Source organism: Vombatus ursinus, unplaced genomic scaffold (assembly GCF_900497805.2).
Source record: "Vombatus ursinus unplaced genomic scaffold, bare-nosed wombat genome assembly UNPS02014786.1, whole genome shotgun sequence".
In the NCBI taxonomy this organism is placed as follows: Eukaryota; Metazoa; Chordata; class Mammalia; order Diprotodontia; family Vombatidae; genus Vombatus; species Vombatus ursinus.
Window position 1 is genome coordinate 33206688 of NW_020954564.1, and position 26066 is coordinate 33232753.

Consider the following 26066-nt stretch of genomic DNA (forward strand, 5'->3'; position numbering starts at 1 on the left):
GACCTAAAAATAAACAAAGGCAGAACCCATTTCTCAAACAGCACATTTAGAGCACTGAAAAGATATATGAGGTGAGGGGGAGGGAAGGCAGTCATGCCCCTCTGGGTTTTCTCACTCCCTTTGCCAATTTGGAACTAGGGAATAAAATACGCAAGAGGTAATGGCAGGTATCCATCCTCTTTTTGTTGAAAAGGCTAGATAGTTCAAGTGCATGAGTGTCTGAGCACGTATATGTTTATGTGTATGGGTATCATTTTACCTTGGTTAACAAATCCCAAAGGAAAACAGGGTATGAAGAGGATCAAGGAAAGTTCCAGAGTCAACACTAGGTCAACGGCAGTAGAAACCGTATCCCAGAGCCGAGGGGAAGAATGCAATCTCATGACTCAAAAGAACTGATCAGCAAGGTGCACAGAAGTCTCACAGCCAAGGCTGCTGCTATGTTTAGTCTCACAGGGCACAGAAATACCATCTCTACCTCTTGCAGGCCAAGGGGCCTCAGGAAAGCATTTTCTAAACCTTAAAGCCCTCTCTAGATGTTAACAATAATGCCGAGAATAACTGCTCTTTACTGTACCAGAAGGACCCGACAGACCCTGGGCTCTGTCCTGATGAAGCATCAGAGGATTTCAGTGGGGCTGACAGGACTTAGAACACAGGTCCCAAAAGGGCCTGTGTCTGAAGCTCATCATCAGAAAAGCTGTCCACCAAGTGATGAACTTTTTTTTTTTGTGGCCAAACTAACTCATCAAGACTAAAGTATAGAGGGAATAGCTGAACCAGTATCAGGGCCCTGAATTATCTTAAAAGTTATTATCTTAATTGGAGAGTACACAAAAAGAATCTATATCTAGGAAGGTCTCCACGTCCCTTCCAGAGTTACGTCTACCACTGGTAATGAAGTTTCTAACAAAGTATGCCACTGAGGGGGAAGCCAGGTGGTGCAGTGGGTAAAGCAATGGCCCTAGAGTCAGGAGGACCTGAGCCCAAATCTTGCCTTGACACTTATTAGCTGTGTGACCCTCGGCAAGTCACTTAATCCCAATTGCCTCACCAAAAAAAAAAAAAAAAGTACGTCACTGAAACACATGCTCTGTAATGAAGATTATAAAACTTGAGTGTCTCTGAGTGGTTCTCTAGTATTGTTTGTATTTGTGTACATAGCTACGTGTAGATGCCATACAGATGGAATTGAGACAAGGGCTGTGAATGAACAGATGGCTGTCTGGACCCTAGAAGATGGCATAAAACGATCCCAGATGGGTAACAGGTTGAAAAGAGTTAGGAAACACTAGCCTTAGACAACAATCTTAAACAGATCACTGAAGTCAGCTTCCTTGAACTTCTCCCTTGTCCGTCTGACAATGGGCACCACAGGGACTGGTTTTGTACCTGGTTATGCCAGGGAGAGGCTGAAGTTCCAGTGCTGGAGGAGATGCACAGATGACAAAGAAACTAAGGTGAAGTTACTTACCTAAAGCCACACAAGCAGTAAAGTGCTATGCTGCCATTTGAACCTAGATCTCTTAATTTCAAATCTACTTTCTATAACACCGAGTTGTCCAAGTAGAAATGGAACAGTGCACCCCACCAAAGAGAGCTACTAAGTCTATCTGACACGCAGGGAGAGGATCACGTCCCCTTTAGTCTGTTGGTGGCCCTTCGTCGCTGGACACCAATCCCTCGCCTCAAAGACCTGAAAATGAGCTTAGGATCTCAGAGCCCACAACCAACAGAGAGGCAGAGAAGTCAGAACAGCTATTGTGGCCACCCCAGAACACCCCCTCCCCCTGACAGTTGTAAATCACATGCTGACCAAATGAAAATCTAATTTTATTAGTTAAAAGGAAAGTGTGGCATCAAGTGAAAAAGAGGTAAAAATCAGAGGGTGAAGAAGTTGCTGAAAACTCCTCTAAATGGACTAAGATGTCCTACATGAAGCTGGGAACATAGCTCCCAGGATGGAGAACAACGATGATTGGGAGAAAGACAAGGGATGTCGGACATGACCAGCCAGGGTAGAGTCCTATCCTGTGCCAGGGCTAAAAGGGAAGAATTTCTTCCTCAGGGATATTGAGGATGACATCCATGTCTGGAGTACACCTGGTGGAAGGCCGAGGGAGGAAGGAGAAAGATTAAGCACATTACAGTGAGTGGTTATCTCTAGAACAAAGCTCCCACAGATAGAGGTCTCAGGAGGATGGGCAGGTGGGGCCACGTGGGTAAGGGGCCTTCTCAGCCCTTCCTTCAAAGAAGGCTGGTACCAAGGATGTAGTGGGACAACAGAGAAGCCCCATCCCCAAAGGCTAAACCCACTCCAAGAGTTATCCAACAACAACAACAACAACAAAGAAAACCCAAACCCCCACACCAAATTTCTCCACAAATGGAGCAATGGCTTAAAAAAATCTAAATCTAAAATCTTGGGGAAAGTGACTTGCTAGGTTTGCTGTCCTAGGACAGGAACAATATTTAGGTATGATGCCCATGAGGCCATGAGGAGCATGGTGCTGTCAGTGGAAGAACTTGAACACTATCAGGTTCCTGAGTCCCCATGGAATGGCCTCCCAATCTCCTCCAATCCAATCCTGCCTTTTTCCTGTACTTAGGCATTTTGCTATGTTCTCTCTTAGGCTTGGTATGAGCTCCTTCTCTTCCCTACTCCACCTACCGAAACTTTTCCATTCTCCAAGGCCCAACAAATGGGATGGATAAAGTGTAACATTTGAAAAGAGCAAAGGGATGCTGCTTCTTCTAAAAACAACTAATCCACCCACTCGCCTCTTTGGGCTTCTCACTTTCTTCTTCCTCGAGATCACTCAACCAGTTAGTGGAAGAGCTAAGAATAAATCCCAAGAGTCTTGATTTCCTTTCCAGCGGTCCTGCCCCTCTGTCCCACTACCTCCTCAGCATAGTGAAGGGATTCCCACTACTGGGTCAGGGTCCCAGAGCAAGTGTATCCCAGGCAACCTGTTTACAGCACATACTTGGGTTTCCGAAGCAGGACACTGGCAAAGACCACCTCCCGTGGGTCCTTCCTCTGCATCTGGAGGTCCCGTACCTGGCCCTTTAGCCTGGGAAGTTCCTTCTTCATACGGTCAATGTGCTGAAGGGGCAGAGAAGTGGGAGGAAAGGAGTAGAAAGTTGATTGTCTCCTTTCCAGAGGAGAGATTCAGGTATCCCGGAGAAAGGAAGTTTAAAAAAAAAAAAGTAGAAACAAAGAAATTTTTGAAAATGGGCTGTCACTATCAGTCTGTATTCCTGACAGCGTGACCTCCCTCAGGGCAAGAAGGTAGAAGAATTCCCAGGTGGTCATGGATGGTGATGGTCAAGAGGGTGATGATGGATGGTGAGCTTTAATGAAGAGTCTCTCAACACACTCCCCAAACAAGTGTTTTTTATCATTTACTGGGGGTTAGAGTGATGAAGAAGGCCCCAAGCTAGTCAGTCGTTCACATCACCAGAGGTCCGGGCAGGATTGTTTCCTGAGGTCCCAAGTACTGCCCCAAATCCTTCAAATATCCTAATCAAAAGAGGACAGTCAAGAGAATGCTTCCATTTCTATATTTCCAGTAGACCTTCTAGGCTTATTCGCTCTATAGCCCTCAGCCTCGAGCTGAAGTCATTGGTGTCTGACTGCCCGCTCCTAATCCCTGTTTTCTCTGGGGTCTCACTCACCACTCTGAATTGGACTATCTGCTTCAAGAGTCGCTGGTTACTTAGAGTCTTCCTCATAAGAGCAGCCTGATAGGGAAGGATGGTTCTCTGTGGAGGTGGGAGAGATCAGCCAGATGCAAAACAGGTGGCAACTAAAGGCCCCTCCCACAAGCAGCAGGCACCTCTCTAATGCAGAGAGGTGGGGAGGGAAAAAGAGGCCTTAGTGCCTCCCAGTCACACTCCCACCAATGGGTGGGGTCTTCAGAAGGTCCATAGGACCTACTGCTCACCTTGGCCATGACATATAAGATTTTCTCTGTCTTCACCATCAGCTTCTTTGACAATGTCTGAAGCACATCCTTGCATATCTCCTGCAACTCCTCTAGTTCATCCTGGTGGCCAAGAGAAAAAAATCACTTCCTGGCCCTGGGGCCTCCCTTGGGGAGGCACCTAGAACAAAGAGGCAGGAGAACCCTTACCTCATTGCTATTTTTCATCTCCTGGATCTGACGCATGAGGTCGGCAATCTGCACAGACTTAACTGGATACTCCTGGTCCATGTAGGTGGTCAGGAAATTCAGTTCATCTTGGGCCTTACGAATGTTCGTTTTCACTTTTGTCAGCTGCTGCTCCAGGTCTAGTGAAGGTTGGGGGAAGGAGGGAGAGAAGAAAAAGGGAAGCTCCCTGCACCAAAGGTCACACCCCTCAGCCATAAGCCCACTTCTCTAAAGCTATTAAATGATTTATCCAAGATCTCACAGCAAATTGGTGGCAGAATAGACTAGAATCTGATTTCTCATCTAGGGATTTTCCCTCTATGTCATGCTAACTCCACTGCAGAGATGGATAGGCTCTGTGATCCAGGGCCTCACCAGCCCTCCTTCCCAGGCAAAGGTAGTCTGCAGGAGTCTTGACATAATTTATAGACCAACTCCATTCTTCTGCTTCAGAACAGTCCTATTGATTATTTCAATTAATCTCCTACTGTGTACCAGGCATTATGCTAGGCACTAGGGATGCAAAAACAAAAATGAGATAGCCCTTGCCCTCAAGGAGCTTACATTCTAATAGAAGATAACTTTTATTTCCTTGGTTCCCCTGCAGTGGGAAGTTGGGTTATGGTAGAGAGGGGACCTTCAACACAGGTGATCCTCCCCTCTTCCCTTACCATAGTCAGGTCTGAGTAAAAAAAATCCTGTCTACTCTGTTGAGAGCATCCTTCTGAAACTTCTAGTCATGAGAAGGCTGGGGTCACCTAAATCAACTTGTCTGTCTTTCCTATTGCTTCTCCTCCTAGGAAGGTACAGGCAATACTGCATTCAGTTAACATAAATCTATCAAGCATCTATCACACATAAAGTTGTGTCCCCATGTAGTATCATACTCTGCTCTTACTAGGAGAAAGAGTTGTCCATTTTATTTAACTATGAAACATGGATTGTACTAAGCAACTCTCCTGGGGAGGGGGACATGCCAACAACTTAAGCAACAGGAGACAGGTTAAGTTGAACAGAGGGAGACAGGGAGATGAACCACAAAGGCCAAGGAAAAGGAAGCCACTGTCTCACGGCTCCAGTGTCTGCTGCTTAACGCAGTCCCATCAATGAGATGAGAGCCTGCTCTTTGAAATTTGGCAAAAGAGTCCCCAGAGAGCACTGAGTAGAAATAAGAATAACATTAATCTAGAGAGTAGAAACAGCATGGGGGCCTGGAGCTCAGGGAAGGGGACAGTGAATAAGACCAGTGATCTCAGAGGCCACACGGCTTCCAAGGAGAAAGAAAAAGCCTGTCTCTTCTGCAGGCCAAGCTTGTGTGCTGGGTACATCTCAGACAGCACATGTAGGGAAGCAAGGAACCAGAAGAAAGTCACATCAACAAGTCAGGTTCTGGGGCATGTTGGTGAAAGAAAGAAAAGGGTTCACACTTGGGATACCAGAAAAATGGAAATCACAGACTTTGCTTTCAGTAATTATGTTTAATTATTGAAGATAAAACATATAAAATAATATGAGGCAATATATATGAAATTAGACTAGCAATCAGGAGACCTGCACAAGTCCCACCTCTGCCATCAACAGGCTGTGTGACCCTGGGCAAATCACCTCTCTCTTAGAGCCTCGGTTTCCTCATGTAAAGTGTTAGAGAGTTAGATAAACATCCCTTCCAGCTGACATTGGGTTCTAAGTCCTAAGGGCCTTTCTGGCTCCAAAATTCTATGTTCTCTTATTCATTCTAGGTTTGCAGGACTTAGCACATTGCTTTGCACATAGTAGGCACGTAATATCTTGTTGCCTAATTGAATTCTATGCTTTAAGGTTCTTTCTGGCTCTGACAGTCTAGGTTCAAATGCCCCTTCTAGCCTAAAACCACATGAGTCTGTGACCACAGGAGACAACCCAGGGCCACAAGGCCAAGAGTATGCCACCGCCACAGGGACACTCACCATTCACTTTGACCTTTGCCTGTGCCGACCACTTCTCTAGCTTGCTCTTCATTTCTTGCATTTGCTTGTGGTTTGCGTCCTCTAGAGTGCCAATGACAGTCTGCGTGCACAGACACAGAGGCAGGTGTGGGTGAGGAGGCTCTGCCCCCCCCCTGCCAGTTATTGCTATGGCTCTGCCAACACTTTTCCCCTGTGAGCCTCCTCACCGTGAGTCATCCAGCACTCAGGTCAAAATGCAGCAAAAATTAGTCAATTTACTGTAGGCAGTAGCAACAACATGGATGTAGACAATTGACAGGTAAGGCAATCCCTGGACAGGTCCCAGAAAAGGCTAGATGGCCACTTGGGAAGTGTCTTTGGTGTCGCCCAAGTGAGAAGCTATGATGATTCTACGAATACTCCAGGACCTGACTGTATCCAGATATGGAAATAGGTATATCTTCACCTCACATCACCAAATGGTTCCACAAAAACATGATATTAGTGTAGGGAAAAAAATTTTTTGAAGCAAAACTCTCTGATAAAGGCCTCATTTCTCATACATGCAGAGAACAGAGTCAAATTCATAAAAATAAGAGTCATTCCCCAATTGGTAAATGATCAAAAGATATGAACAGTTTTCAGAAGATATAATCAAAGGTATTTATAGCCATATGAAAAAATGCTTTAACTCACTATTGATTGGAGAAATGAAAATTAAAACAATTCTGAGGTACTACCTCATACTTAATTAGACTGACTAATAGGACAGAAAAGGAAAATGACAAATGGTAGAGGGGATATGGGGAAAATGAGACATTAATGCACTGCTGGTGCAGTTGTGAATTAATTCAACCATTTTGTAGAGCAATTTAGAACTATGCCCAAAAGGTCTATAAAACCGTGCCTGCCCTTTGATCCAGCAACACCACTACTAGGTCTGTATCCCAAAAGACATAAAAAACAAAAAGGAAAAGGACCAATTTGTACAAAAATATTTAAAGCAGCCCTTTTCTGGTGGCAAAGAACTGGAAATTGAGGGGATGTCCATCAATTGTGGAATGGCTGAACAAGTTGTAGTATGTGATTATGATGGAATACTACTGTGCTATAAAAACTGATGAGCAGGGTACTCTCAGAAAAACCTGGAAAGATTTACATGAGTTGATACAAAGTGAAATGTACTATGTTCAAAGTAACAGCAATATTATAAGATGAGCAGCTATGAATGACTTAGCTATTCTCAGTAATATAATGATCCAAGACAACTCTGAAGGACTTATGATGAAAAATGCCCTCCATTCCCAGAGAAAGAACTGTGATGGTGTCTGAATCCAGATTGAAGCATACTTCTTTTTACTTTATTTTTCTTGAGGTTTTTTTTTTTAAATTTTGGTCTATGTTTTCTTTCACAACATGACTACTATGGAAATGTTTTGCATGACTACATATGTATAACCTATATAGAATTGCTTACCGTCTCAATGGGGAAGGAGGGAAAAAGGGACAGAATTTGGGACTCAAAGTTTTAAAGATGAATGTTAAAAACTGTTTTTACATTTAACTAGGGAAAAATAAAATACTAAATAAGTTTTCTAAAACAAAAAAACATGCTGTTAGGAGAAATGTTACCCATGCCTGTGAGGGTGGAGGGGAAAGGTATGTCCTTTGCAGAAGACTTGGGTTTGAGTTCTGATGGTTCGGCAGTTTACTACAGGTTACCTGTGTGACCATGGGCACGTCATTTCATCACTCAGTGTCTCAGTTTCCTTCTCTGAAAACCATAGCTCCTATTGGCACTGCCCAACTCAAAGGGATGTTGTGAGAAAAGTGCTTATGCAAACTTGAACTTTTATTATAATTATTATTGTTGTTATTCATTTTGTAGGAACACTGTTGTAAGTGGAACAGTAAGCAGACTGACACTCAAAGAGTTCCTATTGCTGGGGCTGAGTATTTTAGCAGGCGAGGCTTGGTTCAACATAGGACCTCACTTTGAAAGGCTGTTAGTGGTAGAAATGCTGCAGAGGGTGTGCCTTGTCTAGCTCAGAGGATCATAGGATTAGCTCTTCCCGGTGCCCTTGGTTTCAACAACTCAATCCAATCTGTCCAGTCTAACCCTAACCCTGGGGTCCTTACTCCTAGTTCCCTAACGAATCCATGTTTCCCCTTCTTTCTCCAAGCTAAGCTTACTCCCAAAGCTTGCCAGGAGGTCTGTCCTCATCAGAGGACAAATTACTTCTCTGACTGAAACGTTTGACTTTTTCTGCCTTTTTCTCTCTCTTTAGCTCAAATGCCTCTCTTCTCTTCGACCTTGTATTTCTCTAAACCCCGGGGTCACCTAAATTTCTCCCAGAGGAGACAAAGAAGCCTTCTGACTTATCCACAAAGAGTTACCTATTATAGTCACTAAACATAGAAATACAAATAGATGTAACAGTGGGGATGGAAAATTTACTTGTCAGTCAGTCAACATTTATTAAGGACCTACTCTGTGCTAGGTCCTTATCATAGTCACTGTGCTAAATATTGAATGCTGGGGATACAAAGAAAGGAAAAAGACAGTGCCTGCCCTCAATAAGCTCTCAGTTTAAAGATTATAAAGGCCCCTGTGGGGCTGGGAGTGGGTGGCTCCTAGTCTATCCCAAGCCTAACTCAGGCCTTCAGCTCTCGGGAGGAGTGAAGGTTGATGGACTGTGTTAATGTGAGTTGTTAGTGAGGCTTGCTCAGCTGGGAGGGTATTAGCACAGGCACCCTGGAGGAACAACAGCACTAAGGTTAAGCGGAATGAGATTCTCTCTCTCTCTCTCTCTCTCTCTCTCTCTCTTTCCAATCCCAGCTCTGTCACTTGCTCCCTAGGTGACTCCAAGCAACTCAGTAATATAAGCCTCAGTTTCTTCAATGGGTGAAATAATCCCTGTCCTGTCTACCACAGGGCAGCTAGGTGGTGCAGTGGACAGAATACCAGGCCTGGAATCAGGAAGACTCATCTTCAAATCTGACCGCAGACACTTACTAGTTGTGTGACCCTGAGTGAGTCACTTAACCCTGTTTGCCTCAGTTTCCTCATCTGTAAAATGAGCTGGAGAAACAAACAGCAAAACATTCTAGTATCCGTGCCAAGAAAACCCCAAATGGGGTCACAATGAGCTGGACACAACTCAACAACAAGAATAGCCACCTATCTACCACCCAGGGCTGTTTTGAGAATCAAATGACACAATGGATGTAAAAGTCAGTAAGCAGTATACAAAGTGCTCGTATAGAATAATTAATAATGACATTTATATAACGCTTTTAAGATTTGCAAAATGTCTTACAAACAAGTCATTTGATCCTCACAACTCTTCCATCCAGGAACTTCTCTCCGGTGCCAGGCTGAACTCTCTGCCCAAGTGCCCAGCAGCTTCCCCACCTCCAGCCTGGCACCCAGGGGTTTGCAACCTTTCTCCCACTGCAGTCAGACTCTATCCCAGGACCATCTATCCAGCACCCAGCACCTCTAGGGACAACATCTCTTCTACCCCCTGTCCCCAGTGCCTCTTCCAAGGCAAGTAAAGCACCACAGCCTCCTAACCAAGCTTCCATTAGCTCCACCTGCTCTTGTCTACTCTGGGGAAGGGCTGGGGCTTCACAGGACAAAAGATCACCATCTGGGCTAAGCTGAAACTCGAGGGAGGACCCATAGAATCTAATTCCATGCTTCCTTCACAGAACTTCTCTCCAATCATTGTTACTCTACCTGCACTCACTCCTCAATTGCTAGCACACACCCATGCCCTTGTACTCGCCTCATTCCAGGGATTCTGAAGCCCCATCCCACATTCTCAACTCAGTGGTGATCCCTCACACCTGGCCACCTTGACTCCCTCCCCACCAAGGTCCTGCTTTCTAGATCTGCCCCCCTCTTCCACAGTGCCATTTGGAATTTCTGATCCACATTAATCAAACTTTCTTTCATCTTAAACCTCCTCCTTTCTCACCCTTCCATCTTGTGGCCCTCACTGAGACCTGACTACTTCATGATGACACTGCTTCCCCTGCCATCCTTTCCAGTACTGATTACTTTTTCTCTCTCAGACTCACAGGTTGTAGTCGGAGGGCTAAAATATGCTGTTATCCCCTATTGCCACCCCAGACTCTTCCTTTACCACCTTCACTCAACACCCTCTCCTCCTCTGAGGTTGTGCTATACAAATTTATCACCCAATACAGATCCTGGTGGCTGCTACCTACTAGCCCCCAAGATATTCTCCTCCCTTCCTCAATGGCTTCAGTACCTAGTCTCTCTCAGTTCTCATAATAAGGTTTTTACATATTGATGCCATCTTAAATGCCCTAACTTCCAAGTTTCTCAGCCTCCTCCATTTCCATAACCTACTCCTCCACCCCACCACAGTTCTATATGAAGATGGTCATATTCTTGATCTTGCTATCATCACCTTGCAGGATTTCGCTTCCTGGTCCACAAGCTCCTGCATTCTTCCACCTGATCGTAATCTCTTCTCATTTCATCTTTCACTCTCTTACAACCCTTAATTCTGTTCTTTGACTTCAACTTGATGTCCATTCTCTCTGTCCCTCCAGTCCTTTCCTATGCCACCACCCTCACACCGGCTATACTCTCCCCTCTCTCCTATCTTGACTCCCTTGGTGAACCCACTTAACTCTACACTAGCCTCTACTCTTAAATCCCTTGCCCCCTTGACTTATCACTGATCACGCCTCGCCAAGCTCAACCCTAGATTGCTCTTAACATTCACCTCCTTTACTCTTATTCAGGTGTTGCTGAATATGAGCTGGAGAAAACCAAGAGCTTGCACTGACTAGAGTCCCACAACCAGGCTATGTCATCTGACCGCAACTAGGCCCTCACTGCAACAAGGCAAACATTCTCCTCCTCTCTAATCAGTTTGCCATCCTGCTCCCCACAGTGGCTATTCCAAGCCTTCTTAACCTTCCTCCCAGAGGACCCCCTTCCCTGAGCTTTTCAGCTGAGAACCTTGCCTCATACTGCACCGAAAAAAAATGGAGAACCTTTGTCAAGAGCTTTTCCCCTCCTCCTCAGATACCTTCTACATTCAGCTTTTAAACCCATCATTAAACTGAAAATGCCTTTTCCAAAGTTACCAGTGATCTCTCAATGGCCAAACATAATGGCCATTTATCAGTCCTCATTTTTCTTAGCCTCTCTGAAGCACGTAGCACTAGTGATCACTTTCCCTTCTTGATTTTTTCCTGACTCTCCTCACTGCTCTCTCCCGGCTTTCCTCCCACCTGCCCCACTTCTCTGTGTCCTCTGTAGGTTCTGCACTCATACCTACTAACCATGGTTATCTCTCAAGGCTGTGACCTGGGCCTTCTTCTTGTCTATAGAATATCTTGGTGATATTCCATATCTGTCTTGGTGATAGAATATCTGTCTTGGTGATCTCATCAGGTCCTATGATAAATTATCATCTCTATGCAGATGATTCCCAGATCTATACGTCCAGCCCTGGCCTCTCACCTGAGCTCCAGTGCCACATCACCAACTGCCTTTTGGGAGGCAACTGGTGGCATAGTGGATAGAACACTGGGCCTGGAGTTAGAATAGACTTAAGTTCACAACCAGCCTCAGACATTTAACCTCCATGTGCCTCAGTTCCTTCAACTGTAAAATGGGGATAATAATAGCAGTGACCTTGCAGGGTTGTTGTGAGGATCAAATGAGATAATATTTATAACAAATGCTTCGTATAGTAGGTGCTATATAAATGCTTATTCCTTTTTCCTTCCCCCTTCTGGATATCTTGAATTGGACGTCTCATAGGCATTTTAAACTCAACAGGTCCAGAACAAAACTCATTTTTTCCTCCAAACCCTTCCCTCCTCTCTATGACTATTGATGGTACCACTATTTTCCCAGTCACCCAGTCTCACAACCTCAGTGTCCTCCTCAGTTCCTCACTCACATTCACCTCAACGTCCAACCCATTGCCAAATGTTATAGTTTCCATCTTCACAGTGTCTCTCATGTATATTCCCTTGTCTCTACTCACAACCACAACCCTGGTTCAGGCCCTTATCGCTTCTCACCTGAACTACTGCGCTACCCTTCTAACTGAACTCCCAGCCTCAAATCTCTGCCTACTCTAATCCATCCTCCATTCGGCTGCCAAAGGGGTTTTTCTAAAGCATAGACCTGTCACCCTCTCCTTCCCCCTTGTTCATGAGTTCCAGTGGCTCCCTATTATCAAAATCAAACATCACCTCCTTTGACCGGCATTTCAAGCTCTTCCTAACTTGTCCCCTTCCTATCTTTCCAGCCTTCTTATAACACCTTAAATTCCTCTATGATTCAGCAACCCTGGTCTACTTGCAGTTCCTTGACACTTCATCCCCTATCCCTGTACCCACACATTCACTGGCTGTGCCCCTCTGCCTAGAATGTTCTGCCCCCTTCACCACAATCACTAGTGTTGGGACTTCTTTAAGACTCAGTTCAAATTCCTCCCATTCCAGAAAGACCATTCCCAGTCCTTCTAGTTCCTACTGGCTTTCCCTCTCAAGTTACCTCCCATCTACTCTGTATATATCTTGTATCAATATAGTCGTATACATGTTGTCTCCATTGGAATGTAAATTCCTGAGAGTAAGAATTAAGTGATTACACAGTAATCACTTAACAAACTTGCCCAGTGACTTGAGGTAAACCAAGACACAGGTTTTATCCCCATTTTACCCATGAAGAAACTGAGGCTCATAAAGGTTGCGACTTGCCTATTTTCACAGAGATAGTGAGGGTCAGAGACAGGATTCAAACCCAGATTTCTCCTGACCCCAGTCTACCACCCATTGCTTCACCTGTAAGAGAAACAATATTAGAGCAAAAATCTTCAACATGAGATCATGGTGATTATATTATTTTACCCTCAGAATAACCCTAAAGTAGAAAGAAGAGTCCCTGTTTTGCAGATGGGAAAAGGTACAGAAATATGGCAGGTGACACTGCAAAGTGTAGATGGGAGAGAAGGGTAGGCACCTCGGAAAGTAGTTCCAAAGGATTAGAAGTTTCTCAGTGTCACTCATTCTCACCCCAAACATGTCCTGCTGCTGTAGAAGCTTCCGCACTTTCTCTGCAGTGACGGCTTCTATGTCCTGGATCTTTTTTGCCAGCTGCTGGTTGCTGATAGTGAGGGACGTAACATGCTTTTTAAGTTCGTCTAGTGAGGCCCTCCTGAACTTAAGCATTGCCTGTGGGAGTCAGAAAGGAGAGGAAACAAAGAGATTTGATACCTAGACAGTCTCAGTGGAGTTCCTAGGGCTAATTGTCTCCTAGACAAGTGGTTCTTGAGCTGGAATCCATGAAGTATTTTTGTTTTTTTTTTAATATTTTGATAACTATATTTTGGTAAAACTGGTTTCCTTTTTCATCCTATGTATTTTATTTTATGCATTTAAAAATATTCTGATAAGGGGTCAGAAGTCTGTGATACCAAAAAGGTTAAAAACCTCTATAAAAATCCACCCTTTGGGGCTGGATTTTTGTCCAGAGGGTAACAGGGAGTGATTGTTACCTAGTGGTTATCCTGCACCCTTGTGGTCTTGGCTGGAAATTGTATTGTGATAGAGAAAGATCTCTCCTAGCCATGCAAGAGAACAGCCAAGAACATACCTCCATCCACTGGTCAGCAAAGTCCCATTGGACAGCGGGCCACTGAGTTGGCCTTAAATTTCCCATCTGCTTCTCACCTCCTTCTTTTCTATGACAGGTTTGTTTCTTGACTCCTCAGCCCTGCTTTGCTCTTGGATGAAGGAATGTAAATTTTGATCCCTGGAACTTTTTTTTCTTAAGGACTGAGCCTTAAAGCCAAACCATCAGCTCTCACTGACTGGCCAACAGTAGGTCCCAGGCCAAGCCCCACTTGGTCATAGTTTGGACCGTGATTGGCTCAGAGTGAGTGTAAATAGCAATTATTTCTGTTTTGACCAAAAACCCTGAGAGTCTTTCCTTTCCAGAATGAATTTTTTTTTTGACTAGGTGAAGAGGCCATTCTTTGCCTCATTTCTTACCTACTCTTAATCACTGAATGAGCTTTGCCTCAGTCATAGTGAGACCTGTTAAAGATCTTAGCTTAAAAAGGCCAAGGTCTCCCACTGCACTTAGAGCCATCAGCCATCCTGATTTATATCTTGCCACTGTACCCAGATGGCTCCAGAGGAGAAAGTGAGGCTGATGACTTTGCATAGCCCTTCCTCACTTAAATCCAATTCACTTGCATTTCACAGTATCACCTCCTTGATGTCATGGTCCTCTTCAAGAATGAAGGACAAACAACTCATAGTTATCCCTTCCTTATCTCCAATGTCCTTTGCCTGTAATTATGCCCAATCTATTTTCCCTAATGTGTTTCCCAGACTGAATGTAGAAACTCAGGCCTCTGCTACTCTTCCAAGTCTCCTCCATCCTGAAGAAGATCTCATGGTACAGAATCCCTCCCCAAAGCCTTCTATGGCCCCACTCCCCTCAACAGATCTGCAGCAATATTCCCTCTTGTCCAGTAACCAGCTATACATCTCACTGTGCTAAAACAGTTTCCCCTGCCCTCTCCTGTCCACAAACCCACTCACTCTTAGTATTCGGATATCAGCTTGGATTTTCTCCAGATCCATCTCATTCCCAATTATCTTTTGCTGCTGGTTCTTCACTGCATTAGAGACAGCTGCCTCCTTTGTTGTGAATTTTGTCCTGGTAAACTCTGAAAGAAAAAAATTAGCAAAAAAAAAAAAAAATCTTGGGGCAGCTAGGTGGTGCAGTGGATAGGACCTGAGTTCAAATCCAACCTCGGACCAAACACTTGACACTTACTAGCTGTGTAACCCTGGGTAAGTCACTTAACCCCAGTTGCCTAAAAAAAAAAATCTTCATGCTTTGGTAATTTAAGTCAAAAGATAAATCACTAGTTGGCTCCTGGCTGGCCACTCACATCCTTCCTTTTGTGTTTAGGTAGACAGGAGATATATCCGTTCCTAAATTACCTGTAGAGTATTCTATAGGATAAGAGCAGAAAATTCAACATCATAGCTAACATTTAGATAGGATTTTAAGGTCTGCAAAGTGCCTTTTGGGTGTTAACTCATTTGATCCTCACAACAACACTATGTTTTCATTCAATCATTTTTTAGTCATGTCCAACTCTTTGTGACCCCATTTAAGGTTTTCTTGTCGAAGATACTAGAGTAGTTTACCATTTCCTTCTCCAGCTCATTGTACAGATTGAAGAAACTGAGGCAAACATGGTAAGCGTCTAAGGCTAGATTTGAACTCATAAAAGTGAGTTTTCCTGACTCCAGGCCCAGCTCTCTATCCACTGCCACCTAGCTGCCCCAACAATATTATAAGGTGGGTGCTATTATTATCCTCATTTTGCAGATGAGGAAACTAAGTACCTTCCCCAGGGTACCAATGTCTGAGGTAGGATTTAAAGTTAAGTATTCTTGTTTCCATCCACTGTACCTCCAGGCCACCTCACAGAACATGGACAAGTCCTAAAGTACAAGTTTAATAAACTGTATGCACCATTGTAGGTAGCATGCTACAGCAGAACATGAGTTTTAGCATATGTGAAAGTGAGTATAGATAACACCTAACACATGCTCCCCAGGGCTCAAGTTGCCCTGGTGAAGGAGTTTATGCATCCCTTCTATATTAGCTCACCCTGCTCATCCCCCTCCCCACCAATTTCACCATGTCATGATGTATATCCAGTAGTCTAGTCTCTGTAGCATTCTGAAGCCACTCAAAGGATGAGGCTCTGGTTACCCTACCTCTTCAAAGGACATGAAAAAGAGTCCTCTCCCCATTCCCAACCCAGCTTCGTTCATTGTAGGAAAGGAAAAAGGCTTTTAGGGTGGCACACAGGCACCTGTGAGTGAGGAAAATGTTTTGCTTATTAAATTTTTTGACGTTGCTCCATCCTAACAAGTTCAAGTACCTCTGCCCACCTGGTCTAGGACTGGCCTTCCTCCTTGACATCCAATTTCCTGAGGCAACTTTAATCTGAGGAAGGTTCAACCTGGGCTTCTTCTTTGACTGCTGCCACTGGTTATAATCCTAATTTCCAGGTGGGAAAGAAGGCAATAAACAAACGTGTCAAGCTAATGTGGAAATACGCTTTATATGATTGCACACACATAACCTATATCATATTGGAGAGAGGGGAGAGGACAGAGGGAGGAGAATTTGAAACTCAAAATCTTTCAAAAAATGAGTGTTGAAAATTATCTTTACATGTAATTGGAAAAAATAAAATACTATTAAAAAAAAGGATCTCAAAAAAGGTGTCAAGCATTCCATCCAGAATTATGCCCATGCCCAGCTAGGGTGAATAGGTGAACACAAAGAACCAGAAGAATCCATTCGCTCTTCAAATCCAGCCTAGCCAGTGAGAAAAGAACGCCATAGGGAGTTGCATACAGTCTGAACTAGAACTCATCTAGCCAATCCCCCTATTTTTACAAAGATACCCCTTTGGTTGAAGCTGAGACTTGTTCAAGGTCTACAGCTAGGAAGGCAGAGCCAAGATTTGAACTCCAGCCCTCTGGCTCCAGACCCAGTGCTCTTCCCATTCCACCCAATCCCACTCATGAAACAGAGTCATCAAAGGTTGAAGCCTGGTCTGGACTCTATGTCAGGGCTCAGAGGAAGTTCAGGGAAGGCTTCTGGGAAGAGGTAAGATAGGAGCTGGATCTAGTGGAACCTGCAATGAGGACAAGGTGGGTGTAGACTTTAAGTGAGTAAGGGAGGAAAGCATTTTAGGTTGGGATGGTGAATGGGGCCAGGTATGACTTTTTGGGTCAGAATTTGGGGCATTACAACCTCCCTGGTCGTTCCCACTGACCACTCCACAGCAGTCAGACCCCGAACTCACCACGGGATAGTATTTGGGGATTCTAGTGATGAAGTGAGCTTCCTTTCTGAAAAGAGCAAAGAAACCCATATGAGACAATCAGCTACCATAGGCAGCAGACAAGTGTCCAAAAATAACTGCTCCTTCCCAGGCAAAGACTGGCGTTTCAGGCTCATGGGGCGGACCCAGGATCCGAACCCTTGGCAAACGGAGACTGAAGAGACTGAGTGCCACCGTGTGGCTGAGAGGGGAGAGGGGGCTGGGAGAGAATGGGCGAGGCCGTGCGAACGCGCCTTTTTCCTCTCCCCAGCCCTTCTGCAAAGTGCTTGTGAACTAGGGGGCGGGGGCTCAGCCGGGAGCATGCGCTCTACCCCTGGGTGGAGCCCTGGTTGCCGAAGTGCACCTAGGGATGCTCAGCGCTTTGGAAGCAGAGGTAGGAAAGAATGGCGGGAGTTCTGCGCAAGCGCACTCGCCCATAAGCGCCCCTCCCTCTCCGCAGGTTAGAATGAAGAGGGGTACGGGAGGGAGCGGGGGAGGCAGAGGTGGCCTCGTGTCCGCGGGGCCGTGTGGGTTGAGGCGGCGCGTTGTAGCCCGCGGCAGATTCGGCGGCGGCAGCTCGGGAGGCCTAAGCTAGTGGAGGAGACCAGAACGCCAGTTTGCTCACTTTTCTTGTGGCTGCATGGCGCAGGCTCTTCTCTCTAAGCGTTGCCTACGTTAGCTGGCGTTTCCAAGGAGACAGGACCGGGGCTAAGGGCCGCGAGAAGGGACTTGCTGCGCCAAAAGCGCAATTGCCCAAAGCTGTGCCCATGTTGGGAGAGGTTTCCCGTTCTGCAGACTACAAACACTCCCTGAGTTCTGCCCCCTGCCATTCTACGCCCCCATCCCTACCCCAGAGCCGTAACTGGGAGGTTTTGCATCTAGAAAAGAAGGGGGAAAGAAGAGGGATAAATCATAGAACGGATCATGAGGTCGCTTCCAAGCATTTATCAAGAACCTGCTTGGTGAAAAGCCATGTCCTCTGTGCTGGGTTTGGAAAGGACAGTGAAAAACATTCCCAGTTGTTAAGGAGGATACAACAGGTAAAAGGGGAGGGAGGGGTCAGGAAAGGTGACAGTTAGAGGAAGGCTTGAAGGAAGTCAGAGGATGGTAAGAAGTGTAATCCTGTGCAAAGACATGGAGGTGGGAGATGGGATACCAAGTTGGGGGAACAGCAAATAAACCAGTTAGGTTAAACTGTAGAGTGCAAGAAGGGGAATAATGTGAAATGAGCCTGGAAAGGTGGACAGATTGTGAAGAGCTTATAAAGTAAAACAGGGTGAAATGAGCAGAACCAGGAGAACATCGTATGCAGTAACAGCAGCATTGTTCGGTGAATGACTTAGCTCTTTTCAGTAATACATGATCCAAGACAATTCCAAAGGACCTCTGATGGAAAAGAACTGATGGAGTCTGAATGCATATTGAAGCATACTGTTTCCAGAGGTGTGTGTGTGTGTGTGTGTGTTTCCTTTTGCTCTATTTCTTCTTTCACAGCATGACTAGTATGGAAATGTTTTACATGATTGTACATATACAACCCATATCAAATTGCTTAGTTTTAGGAAGAGGAAAGGGGAGGGAGGGAGAAAAAATTGGAACTCAAATTTTTTTAATTGGCCCTTAAAATTGTCTTTACAGTAATTGGAAAAAATAAAATACTATTTTTTTTTAAAAGTAAAATGGGGGGAGGAGCAGCTAGGTGACAAAGTGGATAGAGCTCTGGCCTTGGAGTCAGAGGACCTGAGTTCAAATTCAGCCTCAGACACTTGACATTTACTAGCAGTGTGATCCTGGGCAAGTCATTTAATCCTATTGCCTAGCAAAAAATAAATAAATCAAAAGTAAAACAGGGAGTTTTGTTTTATTCTAGGAGCAGAAGGAAACCACTGAATATTCTTGAGCAAGGGAAAGAACAGTAAGATCATACTTTAGGAAGATTATTTTGGCAACTGTGTGGAAGATGTATTGGAGAGGGAAGGAACGGGATGAAAGAGACCATTTAGGAGGCGTTAGTACAGGTGGGGATAGGGCAGAAAGCTGAGGCCTCTCTTATATTCATTCTTCATCACAGATTTAGAGGCTGAAAGGGGCCTTAGAAGTTCATCTAGTCATTTTACAGATGAGGAAACTGAGTCCCAAAGAAGTTAAGTGTCTGCCCCAAAGTCACAAAAGGGGTAAATGGCAGAACTAAGAACTAGGTCAGCTGACTCCAAATCCAGCATTTTTCTGCTAGTCTTTATTGCCTCTCCCAGTGTTGCTGGGGTCAAATTCAAGGGACTTGGATGAAGGTAGAGAGCCTAAAACCTCTCCTGTGCACGTATGGCCAGAAGTGCCCTCAGATGTGTAAACATAACTTACCCAATGCCACAAATAAAGTTAGTGGCAGGTATATATGAATTTGTCGTCGTGCCCATACATACAACTCTCACTGTGAACATTCAATTCAGAAAGTATTCTTACTATGTGCAATATTATGCTAGGCACTGTATTACCCATTATATATTAATAGCATGTATTTAGTGCCTACTATGTACCAGGCACTATGCTGAGCGCAGTGGTGATACAGAGAAAGACTAAAGATGTCCCTGCCCTAAAGGAGCTCAGTCTAACGTGCATGCAGACAAGTATGTACAAACAAAACATATCCAGGACAAATTGGAGATAACCTCAGAGGGGATACGCTAAGGTTAAGGAAGAAAGGCTTCTTGCAGAAGATAGTGTATGGAACACCCCCAGATATAGAGAGAGACCCACCAGTGGCAAGGACTTGTCCTTGTGTGGCTCAAAGGGGGGCAGAAGAGACATCTCCAGCCTCTTGTCCCCCCATCCCTTCTTCAAGGGAGACTTTCATTCCTTCTAGGAGGGGAAGCAGGAGATTGAGGCTGGAAGCCAATCTCCTGTCCTCAGAAAGAGGGAGTACCAGGCTAGAAATATATTTTTTGTTTCTTTAAATATTGTTCATTTAGGGGGTATGACTGAGTTCCATTTAACTTTTGATCACTTTGTCATTTTGGTGGGAATGGGGACCCCAAGCTCTATAACCAAGGCTTGAACCTTTTCCCACCTAATACTATTTCCACAATGAACACACATAGAAAATAACAAAGAAACCCATTTATACAAATCATAACAAGACAGAAATCAGAGAATGTACACATAGGAGAACATATACCAGACAATACAGATTGAAGGAGCTGTCCCATTGGGAATGAGGTAAACCAGCTCAGTTGAGAGAGGGTCTTGGATCTCACCCAAGGGGAAACTCTCCAAAGTCTCTAGAGTAGCAAGTTGGGAATAGGGACATGATGGAAACTACTTGCTCCTTTCATGTCTTCCCAGAGTCTTTTCCTTCAGCAACCTGAAGTAGAGTTGGCCTCTTCCATCTTCTCTCTCAAAGTTGGAAGCTGGGTGAACCAGCATGATGAGTTCCCAAAGGGGCACTGACAAAGCCTGGAGCTCCCTCACCTCCTGACAGATCTACCCTGCACCTCATGCAAGGTAGAGAAGGGCATTCATCTCTACCAATAAAGAGAGTCCCATACCAGTAGGCTTTAGGCCGGGGGCGGGGGAGGGGGGGCATGTGGAGGGGTGGGGATGGTTTCGGTGGTATTTTAGCTGAGATTTGACAGTGATGAAGAAAATAGTCCCTGCCTTCAGAGAACTTACATTCAACTAAAGCATACATGTAAATATTAAATTCAAGGTGATTTGAGAAAGGAGTTAGGGAAGGTTTCAGGAAGGAGGTATCTGAGCTGAACTTTGAAAGAAGATAAAGTTTCAGAGGGGAATAGTTGGGAAATGTATTCCTGGGTTTTGAACAAGAGAGGTGATAGCCAGAACTGTACCTTAGGAAAATTATTTGGGCAGCTGTGAGAAAAATGGATTAGAGAAAGGAAAGACTGGATGCAAGAAGACCAATAAAGCTATTAAAATAGTTCAAGAATGAAGCGATAAGGACTTGAAGTAGAGTGGTGGCTATTAGTGGAAATAAGAGAATCGATTCAGGAGATGTTGAGGAAGAAAATTCATGAGACTTGGCAACTGATTGGATGTAGGGGTTGAGTGAAAGTGAAAAGTCAAGGATGACTGAGGTGGTGAACCTAGATGACTGGAAGGGTGGCAGTTTCCTCGATAGAGATAGGAAAGTTTGTAGGGTAGTATGTTTAGGAGGAAGATTAGGAATTCCGGTTAAGACATGTTGAGTTGAGGTGCTACGTAGGCTATACAAGGCCAAGCAAAAACTGAGATATCTGAGGGGGAGGGGGAAGAAAGTCAGTCCTCTCCCCTCCATCATCACCATTCCTGTCCACAGGCAGGCTTAAGCCTGGACAGTTGATGATGATGATGTTGATGGGTGAGCCTGGCCCCGGGCAAGAGATGGCAAAGGACTGGAACCTCCCAGGAGATTCAAAGGCAATGGGAACAGGAGCCTACTTGTAGACCTGATTTAGGCCAAGTAGATAAATGCCCTAATGGTTGGGAGTAGGGATGGAGGGAGGGAGGGGAAGGATCAGGGAAATGAAGTGGTGGCAAAAGACTGAGAACCTATTTCATTCACCCAATCTTCAGGGATATCCAGAGCAGGAATGGGCACAGAACTCTTTAGGCAAGAGAGCAGGAGCTTAAAGCACTTGTCCCCAAAGGATGCCCCCTCCTTCTTGCCACTAAGCAGGGCAGTCATACCACTTCTATGGCCAAAGTTAGGTTGGCCCCTTGGCCAACCCAGGTTACTAACTCAGGCCAGCTGGGGGCAGAGAAGGTAGGGTAACTGACTGCCCAGGCCCTTCTGAAGGGACAGGACAAGCCTAAGTTCATCCCTGCCCATCCCTACCCCTGTGCTGAGTTACCCAGCTTGTCCTTCATATGAAAGGTTTAAGATTGCAGGCCTCCTAATCTTGGAGTCAGGAGGACCTGAGTTTAAATTTGGCCTCAGACACTTGACACTTACTAGCTGTGTGACCCTGGGCAAATCACTTAACCCCAATTGCCTCACCAAAAAGAAAAAAGCCAAAAAAAAAAATTTTTTTTTTTTAAAAAGAGGCAGCTAGGTGGCCCAGTGGATAGAGTTCTGGCCTTGGAGTCAGGAGGACCTGAGTTCAAATCTGACCTTAGACACTTGATACTTACTAGCTGTGTGACCCTGGGCAAGTCACTTAACCCCATTGCCTACCTGAAAAAAAAAAAAATTAAAAAAAAAGAATAATGTTATAAAAAAAAAGAAGATTGCAGGCCTATTAATTAACTCCCATGCTCAGAATCCCACTCTTAGCCTGACTTGGTTGAGAGGCTCTTGGGTATTAAAGCTATGCTTGGCAAAGAGGTAATGGCCAACTCCAACATCCCAGACCCTGTGGTACCTTCAGTGGCAAAAAAACCACATTTGCCAGAGGAACTGAGTACTGGAAGTCTTGACAACTTTTACCATCCTCCATATGTATGTCTCTCCCCACCTCACACACATATTATTGTGATCAATTAGGTGCCCTCTAAATTCAATAATGCCCTGTAGCCAAGCTCTGCTTTTCCTATCCTGGTTATAGATCTGCCCCCATTCCTCAACTATTATGCTTGTGTTTGTGTACCAGCTGGAAAAAAAACACTCTCCACTTCTCATCCCCTCCAGATGCGTCCTCTTTTCCCACCTTCTGCCCTTCCTTCAGCTCTACCTCCCAAATACATATCCTTATTCCTGAGCTCAGTGCCCCCCAAATACATCCCTCAGTTCAGTGCAGACATCTCTGCCAAAAAAGTGTTCTGTAAGCCTTAAAATGCCAAAAGAATGGGAGTTGGTGTTATTACGAAAACATTTTTATATTTTTCTTGTTCATTGGTTTTAGAAAGCATCTGTCTTTGATGCCTGTTTGAATTGATTTGCATTGTCTTAGGCTGTGGTTTAAAAAAAAAAGCTTTAACTTCAATTTTTAAAATAGAGATTTGGTTGGGTATTCAACAGGTTTCTGTGGTTTTTGACTCAAGGTTTGCTTTAAGACCATGGTGGGTAAGGATCCCAGCTCATCTTTCCATTTCCCCCACACCCCTCAGCCAGTCCTCTGTGTCATTCTTCTTTTCTCTCACCTTTCAAATGAGGCCCAGGAGTGAATTCAAAATATCATAGAAAGAGTACTGGGTTGGGAGACAGAGTACCTGGGTTCAAATTCTGGCTTTGCTGCCTACTGGGTAACCTGTCTGAGCTTCCTCTGTAATATACCATGAATTTGGAGCTGGAAGTGACCATCTAGTCCGATGCCCTCATTTTACAAGTTTGGAAACTTTAGGCCAGGGAGGTTTAAGTGACTTACCCAAACTCACGGAGGAATTAGATTAGATTATCTTTATATTCTACCATATCTCTATAATCCTGCTAAAGCTATAATCTCTTCCTGGGCCCAGATCACCCTTTCTGGATTCTCTCTCCTCCCTTTCCTGCTTCAAGTACCTTTAAGCACAGATAAATTAATGAAATAGCCCAGGTTCTCAGTTACTCTGTTTACAATAGGTATCCCTAACTCCATAGTACCCCACCTCACCTACTCCTGCTCACCACCCCCCCAAAAAATCAAGAAGGAGTGTTTTTAAAGTGAATATTTAATTAGGATCCAATCCCACGAAAAGGCTGGTCTGTTTCTCATTTGTTACAACAGTCTAAACTATTATAGCATCTTAGAATTACACAAAATTACCTCTCGTTTACATTTGCATCTTTTGGGGTCACACTTCTGAATGCAAGAGCACTTCCTTTCCCTCCCATTGGAGGTTGTTTGGATGCCACGCTGTGCAGTGTTTGCTTTTTCTGGAGAGGTCTGTCCACAATAATTAGATTTGGGGGGCAAACTATTAACTGTCTCCCCAAAAACCACTTGTTCAGCACATTGCAATCTGGGCCAAGTTTGCATGGCCTTGCCTCTACTGAGCCCAAATAGGGAACTGGTGTCCTGGACTCTGACTGATCATTTTGGGAGCCTGGATAAGCAAGCTGCTGTGAGCTTCTGTGTAGTATCTCTTTATTGTGTTGGCCCTGTGGCAAAGAGTAAAAGCAATCCTTACCCCATAGTCCTGATTCTCATTACCAGGAACCACACCACAGCTTTCATGGAGTTATCGGTCACACTGAAGGCAACAGCAGATATCCAGGCATTCTTTCTCACACACTGTGCAGGTTTGGAAGACCTAGGTCCCCCCTTGTGGGAATGATCTGTCTAGTCACTTCAGAATTTGCTTCCAGGTGCTCCCCAAGATTCCAGCTGTCCCTTCCAGCATCACTGCCTTTGTCTTGTTGACCTTGAAGACTATTCTCCAATTACCTTTCAGCCCTTTCTAAATCTTCCTCTGTTCTTAGAGTGATAACTTCCTTGGGTAACTTAGAAGTAGCCAGGCCAACTTTGGCTTCACAGCCAAACATAGCTTCATAGGGACTTCTTCAGATGCCTTCATGATAGGCTCAATTTTTCATCATCTGGATGAAACACAAACCCTCAGCCCAGTGCTGGGTGTTATTGGTCTGCACCCAGGTGGTCAGCATATTCTGGACATCTCGGTTAGCTCTTTCCACGGAGCCCTGCCTTTGGCCCTGGACCATTTTCAAGTCTGGCTACATCTGAGTGAGGTCTTTGACTATCTGGATGGAAAAATCTCTGCCATTTTTGGACTGTAAAACCCTGGGTGCCCCCAAAACTGTGAAGATATCCAATAGGACCTGCACCACTTCCTGGGCCCGTTTGAGGTAAATGGATATAAAAAAATAAACTTTGTAAGGTGGTCTTGTAAAATCAAGATGAAAATGTAAATCCCATCAGGATTTGACTGCATGTCAATGAGATCAGCTTGACACATCGAATTAAGTTCCTTAAAAACTTTTGGTTCTAAGCTCTTTTTGGTCGTGCTGTTCAGCTGTTGGCAAGGTCTGCAGAGTATCAGGTAAAATCTACTGATTTCTCTTGAAATGTTCTTGTATTTCCATTGTAATTCTCTTTCCATGCAAGTACACCCACCATGATCAATACTGTGATGTGTCTCATGCAAAATGTCAAATAACTCTGAACATAGAACTGAATTTCAAAGGACTTTCCTTTTAGTGACTCAATCAGCTTCTCATCACCTTGTATAATGATCACATCAAATATAGCCAAACGCCTATAATCAAGGGACTCCTTCTTTGCCTTTGCCTTGGCATCCATCACTTCCTTGATGAGCTGGCAATACTTCTCTTTGGTAAATAGGTCACGGTTCTTAGATTTGCTCTCCAGTAACTTCCTGAGTTCTCTCTCATGCTTCCCCACTGCATTTCTGTGCCACTTATATTGGCAGTAATGAAGCGTCCATCACTCTGTGACATGATGAGAGTCTTGAAGAATGATCAATCCTAGGGACACAAAAGAAGCATTCAGAAATTGGAGTGACTGGCTAGGAGCATAGAGATGAGCCAAACCATAGAATCATAAAATCTCAAGAGTTGGAAGGGATTTTAAAAGGCATCAAAATCCAACCTGAGAAGAAATCTCCTCTATTCATCCCTCTAGATGGGGTCACCTTGCTTCAGCTTGAAGGCCTCCAGGGAGGGAGAGCCACTATGGAAGAGAAAACATTATGGAACCTTCTGTCTTTCCTCTCGGCCCGGATGGTGGCAGCATGGGTAAGTGCCATGGTCTTCGTACTGCTAGAAAGCTCCGAAGCCACAGGAAAGACCAAAAGTGGCATGACAAACAATACAAGAAAGCTCATTTGGGCACCGCCTTGAAGGCCAACCCATTTGGAGGAGCATCTCACGCAAAAGGGATTGTCTTGGAAAAAGTTGGTGTGGAAGCCAAGCAGCCCAATTCTGCCATCTGGAAGTGTGTGAAAGTCCAGCTGATTAAGAACAGCAAAAAAATCACTGCCTTTGTTTCCAGTGATGCTGCTTGAACTTTATTGAGGAAAATGATGAAGTTTTGGTTGCTGGATTTGGTCAAAAAGGTCATGCTGTTGGTAATATTCCTGGAGTCCGATTCAAGGTTGTAGAAGTTGCAAATGTTTCTCTTCTGGCCTTGTACAAAGGCAAGAAGGAAAGACCAAGATCATAA

At 44.6% G+C, this 26066-nt stretch overlaps 1 protein-coding gene and 1 pseudogene across 1 annotated transcript; one reads left to right on the forward strand and one right to left on the reverse strand.

The window, feature by feature from the left end:
* Positions 1–1281: 1281 nt before the first annotated feature.
* On the reverse strand, positions 1282–17652 carry LOC114047298 (uncharacterized protein C20orf96-like). The gene is made up of 11 exons (XM_027868067.1): positions 17636–17652; positions 16993–17038; positions 16067–16175; positions 14693–14820; positions 13157–13315; positions 6101–6200; positions 4137–4294; positions 3948–4049; positions 3679–3765; positions 2988–3106; positions 1282–1426 (listed from the first exon to the last, which is right to left on the reverse strand). The coding sequence occupies exons 1-11, from the start codon at positions 17650–17652 to the stop codon at positions 1282–1284; spliced, it is 1170 nt and encodes a 389-aa protein (XP_027723868.1).
* On the forward strand, positions 17417–26066 carry LOC114047299 (annotated as a pseudogene).